Source organism: Camellia sinensis, chromosome 2 (genome assembly GCF_055761805.1).
Source record: "Camellia sinensis isolate YWXY chromosome 2, ASM5576180v1, whole genome shotgun sequence".
NCBI classification, from domain to species: domain Eukaryota; kingdom Viridiplantae; phylum Streptophyta; class Magnoliopsida; order Ericales; family Theaceae; genus Camellia; species Camellia sinensis.
Genome location: NC_138962.1, coordinates 163,898,269 through 163,907,512, shown reverse-complemented (window position 1 = coordinate 163,907,512; position 9,244 = coordinate 163,898,269). Strand labels below are relative to the sequence as shown.

General features: G+C 44.6%; 1 protein-coding gene across 1 annotated transcript; it reads left to right on the top strand.

Annotated features, from left to right (window-relative positions):
* The first annotated feature begins 8,344 nt into the window (after positions 1–8,344).
* Positions 8,345–8,871, top strand: LOC145819211 (uncharacterized). Its single transcript, XM_082913173.1, has 2 exons — positions 8,345–8,414; positions 8,513–8,871. Exons 1-2 carry the CDS (start codon positions 8,345–8,347, stop codon positions 8,869–8,871), a joined length of 429 nt encoding a protein of 142 aa, XP_082769299.1.
* The last annotated feature ends 373 nt before the right edge of the window (positions 8,872–9,244 follow it).

Genomic DNA, 9,244 nt, shown 5'->3' with positions numbered 1-9,244 from the left:
TCCTAGGGGCACAATTATTCAAACCTCTTTGTATAGAACCTAGATGAAGGTCCCCACTCCGAAGTGGGCCCCTCTCCCACTCTAAGATGGGCCGAGCTAGAGATTCAGTTTTGGCCCATTCTCCACTCCGAAGTGAGGAAGGCCATGGGCTTAACCCTAGCACCCATTCCCACTCCGAAGTGGGTAAGTCCATAACTTACTACAAGGCTCCTACTCTAAGACACATGAGCGCTAACAGATCAACCAACACCATGTAAGTAAAGGGCGTGTGCTGCTCGCGAACGACGGAATCACTCAACAGAATCTTTGCTCTCCACTATTAAGGGGCGTACTAGGATCACGACTGAGTGCGGCGGTGAATGGGGACGGCTGAGTACCAGGCGGCAAAAAAGGAAGCTTGATGAACAAGTCATACGATCTTTATAAAAGGTAACCTTATTCTCCTTGAGAAAGAGGGACCTCTTTACACTCTAAACTTATTGTTCTATTCTACCTTCTCTCTGCCAAATTTTGATATTGACTTGACCATCGGAGGGGTTTCTGACCAACCCTCTGTCGGCCTTGTGCAGGCCTTCACCCATTGGTACACCAGGGTTTGTCCATGAAGTTCCATCTTACTCTATTACCGAAATCAGTCTGCACATTTGGCGTTGTCTGTGGGAAACTTTCGTTGATCGCTTCGTGACGAACTTTGACAATAGGTATTGAAGGAACCTCGCAACCTGGGATTAGAGAGAAGACTCCTGGAACGGAGAAAACCAAAGACAAGGGTCTGGCCTTCTTTACTGGAAACGATGACCCGATGGACTGCGATTGTCCGACCTTTGATACGGCGAAGCGCCGTCACGCCATCGCCTATGAGTTGTCTTAATGTCTGTTTGTTGAGAAGGACCACCGTGATCGTGTCATCGACTCGATGAGTCTGGAGAATAAGGAGCTATGTGCTCAACAGAGAAAGCAGATGGTGCCTCAAGGTGAGCCAAAGAAGTCTGGAGGGGGACTGACGCAACAACGGAGGCACACTCCTCCGCCGCCCTTACGACGGGAACGGTCCAACTACGGTCCTGCTCGTGGTGAGCATAGCCAGTCGATTCCAGTATGCAGTGATGAAGCCAACAGTGGGACGGAGAATCCGCGAGAGGACTCTTGCAAGAGACAGAAGAACATCAGTCATCATTCAATAATCTCTCCTCATCCGAGCCGTCATGATGAGCGACCACGTGACTTGAGGAGATGGTTGAACGATAATCGAGGGGATGACCGATGATCGAAAAAGGTAGCATCTAGATTTGTCCGTTCATTAGATAGAGCGTCGTGCTCTAGACCGACTAGTCTCTTCCCTCCTTTGCCCTGAGATTGAAACGGTGGAAGCTCCTCATAAGTACAGTCCATCGAAAGTCATCCTCTATGATGGGAAGTCAGACCCCCTGACTCACATCAGCCACTATTGCCAAATGATGTCACTCTGAAATTAGAACGATGTGTTCACGTGCAAGATTTTCACCTCTAGCCTTGGTGAGCATGGCCTTCAGTGGTACGACAAGCTTCATCCTCAATCAATCTATGATTGGGCTCAGCTCTCCGAGGCCTTCCTCGCATGGTTTGTTTCTAATAGCTGAATCCTGAACGGATTGGACACCTTCTTCAATACTCAAAAAGATAAAAAAGAGTCTTTGCGCGAATACGCCTGGCAGTATTAGGAGGCATATGGCGATTTAGAAGAAGATGTTTGTAGTGAGCCATTAGCAGCTCTATACTTCAAACAAGGCCTCTCTCCTTCACACAAGCTTAGGTAGTCGTTGACGAAATGACCTGCCTCTAACTTGAAAGAGTTGAGGGCCCAGATAGAGGAGCGAGCTCGTGTGGAAGATGACGTTGCCTCTGTGCAAGTGTCAGTTGCAGATGATACATTTAAGGCCTCTTGGCAACATAGGGCGGAGCAACCTAGGAGGGAGGATCAGAGAAAGAGGTATGGCCAAAATAGGCAACTTATAGTAGAAATCAAAGAAAAAATGAGTAGATCCAACGAACCTGTCATGACCCGAACCCGTCCCCATGGGTTAAAGACATAACCAGCCGGTAATCCTGAAATTACCTACGGCCTCAAACGAAATCAGACATAACTCATTAGAGTAAAGGGGCCAAACGGAAGCAGAATTTAAAACTTTGTCCGTAGAGCTGTGCTTACATGGCACATCATAACAAACCATACATAAAGATATTAATAACTCACATCAGACAATACAGTAGCATAAAGTTCTATACAGACATGATCATTCAAGTCTAGGTCAGCCAATCAAAACCATATACAGACGTAAACCAAAGTCCTCGCCAATATGACAAAACAACACAAAATAACAAAAGGGCGAAGACGTATCCCGTGCGTGAGATACAAGGGCTGACTCTTCAAAACCTTAGTTGTTCCATACAGACTTCACTGAGGCTGGGTCTGGACCTCTCTTGGCTCACCTACAAACACATGAATGAGCGTGAGCGAAAGCCCAGTGAATAATATCAAATAAAGGAGATACATTGGAACAATATACATCGGACGGCCTTGGGCCCAATTTACATTTCTATCTAATACATATGTATATCAATTGACTGTAATTCCAAACACATCAGACAGCCTCGGGCCCAATCTATTCGTGTCAAACTGGCCCTTGGCCCATTTGTCTTTCATTTATGTCAAACTGGCCTTTGGTCCATTTATTCTTTCATTCGTACCAAACTGGCCTTTGGCCCAACCATTCTTTCATTCATGTCAAACTGGCCTTTGGCCCAATTCATTCCATCATTCGGATCATACTGGCCTCTGGCCCATTCATTCTATCATTCAGATCATACTGGCCTCTGGCCCATTGATTCTGTCATGTCAAACTAGCCTTTGGCCCATTTATTCTTTTATGTCAAACTGGCCTTTGGCCCATTCATACTTTCGTGTCAAACTGGCCTTTGGCCCAATTCATTCTATCATTCAGATCATACTGGCCTCTAGCCCATTGATTCTATCATGTCAAACTGCCCTTTGGCCCATTCATTCTTTCATGTCAAATTGGCCTTTGGCCCATTCGTACTTTCGTGTCAAACTGGCCTTTGGCCCAATTCATTCTATCATTCAGATCGTATTGGCCTCTGGCCCATTGATTCTATCATGTCAAACTAGCCTTTGGCCCATTCATTCTTTCATGTCAAACTGGCCTTTGGCCCAATTCATTCTATCACTTAGATCATACTGGCCTTTGGCCCATTCATTCATTCATGTCAAACTGGTCTTTGGCCCATTCATACTTTCACTCATGTCAAACTGGCCTTCAGCCCATTCATACTTTCATGTCAAACTAGCCTTCGGCCCATTCATACTTTCATGTCAAACTGGCCTTCGGCCCACTCATACTTTCACTCATGTCAAAATGGTCTTTGACCCATTCATATTTTCATGTCAAACTGGCCTTCGGCCCATTCATACTTTCATGTCAAACTGGCCTTCGGCCCACTCATACTTTCATGTCAAACTGGCCTTTGGCCCATTCATTTGTCATAGCAAACATTGTCCACCAATCAAATTAACAAACTTATAAACTTACATAGAAGTAAGCAATTGAACAACAACATATTTCAGATATCTTTGTCAAGATATTACTCAAAGTGATCGGCTGGTTGATTTGCCCTGGAGCTTGACCCTACACATCACATGACACATATGGGTCACAACCGATTCAACCCGTTCTTTAATTCGCATATTCCTCTTTAGGCTTCATTCTTATCTTCTTATCTCATTTACAATGTTTAACGCATGCCTAAGAGTACTTAGAAGTGAAAGGGAATGGAAAACGAAACACAGAACGCACTTTCAAAATTTTCAGAAAAAGGGTCTTCGCTCAAGCTTGGACTTCCCCGCTCGAGCGGACCCAATAGGTCTGCAAAAGTTCTGGTTACATCAATTCTACGCTCGAGCGTGAACTCGGACGCTCGAGCGGAAGGTCATCCTACATAGCTCTCCGCTCGAGCGGACGCCATGTCAGCAAAAAGTTTTGGGAGCACGTATTCCCCGCTCGAGCCGCGATTCCCACGCTCGAGCAGACATCATAAATTCTGAAAAGTTCAGAATTGTTCTTTTGCTCAATTTCGACCTTCCAAGGTTCAAAACCCATAAATTTGGTTCCAAAGCATGCAAACACATTATATAACATGAGTATATAAGCAAGGTGAGGTCAATTGCTCAAAATCATGGCCTAATTCTTCCAAATTAATCAACATTTCTTTGTAAACTCAAGGTTCATACATTCAAACTTTGCATAGGCTTCAAATTTGCCATAAATCAACATACATGTCCATTTTGACCTCATTTCCATTTCAAATAGCACTAATGATGCTCATAAACATGAAAATTAACAAAACCATGCTTGCATGTATGCTCCAATGCTCAATTCTTCACAATTCACATATTACATGCTAGATTATGCAATTTCATAGCAATTCTCTACATGCATGCACACATAGACTTCAAATTCATCAAATACAACACAATTCCATTTCTTGATCACCAACCAACTTGAATTCACAAAATCACAACATTAAACTCACGAATTAAGGATTGATTACTCACCTAGGAGCTTTAATCTTCCAAACTTATGCTTAATTCTTGAGTTGGTCTTCAAATCTTTCAAGTTCAAGATCAAAACTCCAATTGTTTCCCTCTCTCTCACTCTAGCCGACCCTCTCCCCCTTTCTTAGAGTAATTTCAGCCAAAATGAAGCTAAAGGGAAGAGTTGAGTGTAGTGCTCCACTTATATATAAGTCCCATTAATCATAATTAACAATATTAAACAATTAAGCACTATAATACCAATTTAATCTACTTAATTTGATCCGAATTAATTTTCAATTAAATTTCACCATAGGCTCTAAAAATGACACTAATCACAATGGCGTAATCAATTTTGGTTTCAGTGGCTGATAAGGCCTTCAATTTAAATTTCAAAGCAGATGATCAAACAGATATTCCTACGGTGAACAGATAGAAATTCAAAACTACATATTTTCACATAAACGGCACACACAAACATATCAAACACATAATCATATTCATAATAAGGTCCAATTAGCATAGTACGGAACAGGGTTATCACAGAAGCCATAAGCATTGTGTTCACGAAGCCAATCTATAGGCTCTTGGAAAAAATCAAGGGAGAACCCTACTTCGTTTGGCCCCCTAAAATGATGGGGCACCCTACTCGGCGCTATCAGGAGTGGCGATTCGTGAGAAAGGGCATAAGAGACAGAATTGTAGAGACCTTAAGAGGTATCTCGAAGACTTGGTCGCTACCAGCCACCTCTAGCAATGGATCGATGTGGAGAAAACAAGGGCAAAGCAGGGGCAACCCCTAGCCCCTCCACCAGAGGACCAAGCCCCAAGGCTGGTAATCAATGTCATCTACGGGATAACCGACCCCTAAAAGAAGAATGCCCTTTATGACGAGATTCAAAGAGCCACGCACTTACAACAAGTCATGTCAGTAGGACCACTGCTCAAAAAGTCCATAACGGAAGGAAAACCCTCTCAGTTCGACATTGTGTACTCCGAGAAGGATCTAGAAGGGATCCAACATCCCTACATTAATGCCCTGATCGTCACCGGCGGTATGGCGAACAAATTTGATATGAAACAGGTCCTAATTGATCAAGGGAACGCCGCTAACATTATGTATTATGACCTTTTCAAAAAGCTGGGTCTTGATGAGCAACACTTAATCCCCGTAATCTCCCCTCTGGTCGGCTTCAATGGACAAACAAAGTGGCCGCTCAGCTAGATCACCTTGTCCGTCATAGCAAAGTCCAAAGTGGTCCCTATCAACTTCTTAGTGATCAACACTTCATCTCCTTACAATGCAATCCTCGGTCGACCTTGGATTTATACAATGGAGGCGGTGCCATTCACTTACCACCAGGTAATCCGATTTCCAACAGAGAATGGGGTGGAGGAGATCAAGGGTGACCAAGTAGCGGTAAAGCACTATTTTATCGCCGCCATGAAGTCTAAACAAGCATGCAAGGAAGTCCAAATGGTCGAACTGTCTGATCAGCTTATACTGGAAGACGTTTGTAGAGTACCAACAGAGAAGATGATGGAGTACCTCGAAACGATCTTGGTGGACGGAGGAGATCCAGACAAGTTCTTTCTGCTCAGCACTTCCCTTCTCGCCGGAGAGAAGGAGCAGTTGCTAGCTTTCCTCCGCAAGAATATCGAAGTATTTGCTTGGTCTGCTTACGAGACTCCTGGGTTGGACCCAATCTTTGCATGCCACCAACTCAATGTCCAACTAGTAGCTCAGCTCGCAGTTTAAAAGAGCAGACGATCGTCCGCAAAACACATAGAAGCGGTCATCCAAGAGGTAAACAAGCTTCTAGCAGTAGGGGTCATACGAGAGGTACAATATCCGAAATGGTTGTCTAACACTGTCGTGGTGAAGAAAAAGAACAAAAAATAGAGGGTGTGCGTCGGCTTCACTAGCCTCAACAAAGCTTATCCTAAGGACCACTTTCCTTTCCCATGGATAGACCAACTGGTAGATGCAATTGCAGGACATGAACGGATGAGCTTCCTGGATACCTACTGTAGCTATCATCAAATCCCCATATTTGGCCCTAATCAGGAGAAGACAACGTTCATTAGCCCAAGAGGCACCTATTGCTACAAAGTGATGCCCTTCGACCTGAAGAACGCCGGTGCGACCTATCAACGGATGGTCACTAAAATGTTCAACGACCAACTAGCCAAGACTATGGAGGCCTGAAGACCCACAAGCTTCGCTTGAACGCCTCGAAATGTGCATTCAGGGTAGGTTCAGGGAAGTTCTTGAGATATATCATGACCAAGTGTGCATTGAAGTCAACCTCGACCAGATCAAAGCCCTCCAAGACATTGAGGCACATACAAAGGCTAAGGAACTCTAAAAGCTCGCTAGTATGGCCGCAGCATTGAATCGTTTCATTAGTCGGTCTTCTGATCGAATGAGACCTTTCTTTTAGCTCCTAAGGAAGAAGGTAGACTTCGAATGGGATGGCCAATGCTCCGAAGCACTCACAAAGTTGAAGAAGTATCTTGCTTCCCTCCTCTCTTGTCCACTCTAGTCCCCAACGGAGAGCTCTTTCTTTACTTGGCTGTCTCCGATCACGTTGTGAGTGTAGTCTTGATTAGAGAGGAATGAAAGGAACAACAACCAATATACTACGTTAGCAAAACCCTCCTGGATGTCGAAACCAGATACCTGCCACTAGAGAACTGGCATACGCCCTACTGATCGCCTTTAGGAAGATTGTTCACTACTTTTAAGGACACACTATCAATGTCCTCATTGAGTACCCTTTCAAGTTTGTGTTCAGCGGAGTTGATTTCTCGGGTCGTACAGTGAAGTGGGCAGTAGACCTGGGGGAGTTTGACATTAAATTCCCGCCACAGATCACTATCAAAGCTCAAGTGTTAATAGACTTCGTGGTTGAATTCACTTCTAGACAGACCAGTCCCTCTAAGGAAGCTCGACCTTAGCAACCAGAATCCACAGCACTTATTAAACCCCCGCTGAGCATGGAAATTTTTCATTGGTGACGTCTGGTAGTTGTTCGTTGATGGATCCTCTAACCAAAAGGGTTTTGGAGCAGGGGATGGTCCTTATTTCACCAGAGGGGTTTGTTTAGGAGCAAGCCATCAGATTGGAATGGAAGGCTTTCGACAACGAAATGGAATACGAGGCTCTACTAGCTGGTCTACGCAGTGCCGAACACTTTAATGCAGAGGAATTGCTTGTTTATAGTGACTCCCAACTCACGGTGAACCAACTGACTAAAGTATACGAAACTCGTGATGACTGAATGGCATCCTATGCTGAACAAACCAAGCACCTGATCCGCAAATTTTAAGCTATCAGGGTTGTGAAAATTGGCTGTGATGGAAATAGCCACGCCAATGCCTTAGCCTCTCTTGGCTCTTTGGTGGACTCTAGAAATGGTCGCAAGATATGGATCGAATTTGTTCCTCAACCAACTGTTGATCCACCCAGCTCGATCCTCTATATTGACCTCGGCCCGAGCTGGATGGACTCTCTCCTTGCCTTCTTAAAAAATGGCGCCTTTCCAAATGACAAGAAAGAAACACATAAAACAAGGCACCGAGTTGTGCGATTTTGGGTCTCACTCTCGGGCAAACTTTACTAAAAGTCTTACCTTAATCGATGTCTTCTTGGTGTTCACCCTAATCTTGTGGAGAACTTTCTTCATGAAATCCATGAGGGGATCTGTGGCAATCGCACTGGAGGTCAGTCCTTGGCATATCGAGCCCTCACTCATGGGTACTGGTGGCCGCATTTGTAGAAAGACGCCCATCAGTATGTCCAAAAATGCAACAAGTGCCAAAGGTTTGCGCCATTCATTCATTAACCAGCCAAGTACCTAACTCCCCTCACCAGCCCATGCCCATTTGCCCAATGGGGTCTGGACATCGTTGGACCTCTAGCAAGGGATACTGCTAACAAAATTTTCTTCATTGCTGCCACTGACTATTTCACTAAGTGGGTTGAGATTGAAGCCTTAACAAGCATAAAGGAAGCTGACATAAAAAGGTTCGTTTGGAGGAGTGTCACCGCTCGATTCGGCATCCCTAAAGTCCTCCTCTCTAATAATAGTACCCAGTTTGATGGGAAGGTTTTCAAGAAATTCTACTCTGACCTAAAGATCGAGTTTATACACTCTACTCCAGTCTACCCTCAAGGCAATGGTCAAGCCGAAGCATCCAACAAAACAGTCATTAATGGGATTAAGAAGCACTTGGAGAAAGCCAAAGGTAAATGGATGGAAGAACTACCAAATGTTTGATGGGCATACAAGACTACATCGAGGCGATCGACAAGGGAGACGCCCTATTCCCTCACTTATGGAATGGAGGCCGTCATCCCTCTAGAGGTCGATCTCCCCATAATTCGGTCTGAAACCTTCGAACCAGAAAACAATCATGAAGCCATCACTCAAGCTCGAGACCTAGCAGAGGAACGCAAAGAGGCAACCCTCATTCGCTTGGCAGCCTATCAGCAACAACTTACCAGAAGCTTCAATAAGAATGTGTTTGTCAGAAAATTTCTATCTAAAGACCTGGTACAAAGGAAAGTCATTGATCACAAAAAGGTCCCTAGAGAAGGGAAGCTTGGACCCAACTGGGAAAGGCAGTACAAAGTCACCTCTGCCTTGGGCA

What these genes read in the sequence shown, in the direction of transcription:
- LOC145819211 (XM_082913173.1), top strand. Translation starts at nt 8,345, where the DNA reads ATGGGTACTGGTGGCCGCATTTGTAGAAAGACGCCCATCAGTATGTCC. An exon ending in AAATGCAACAAGTGCCAAAG is followed by an intron (nt 8,415 to 8,512) that starts GTTTGCGCCATT and finishes TTGGACCTCTAG; the next exon opens with CAAGGGATACTGCTAACAAA.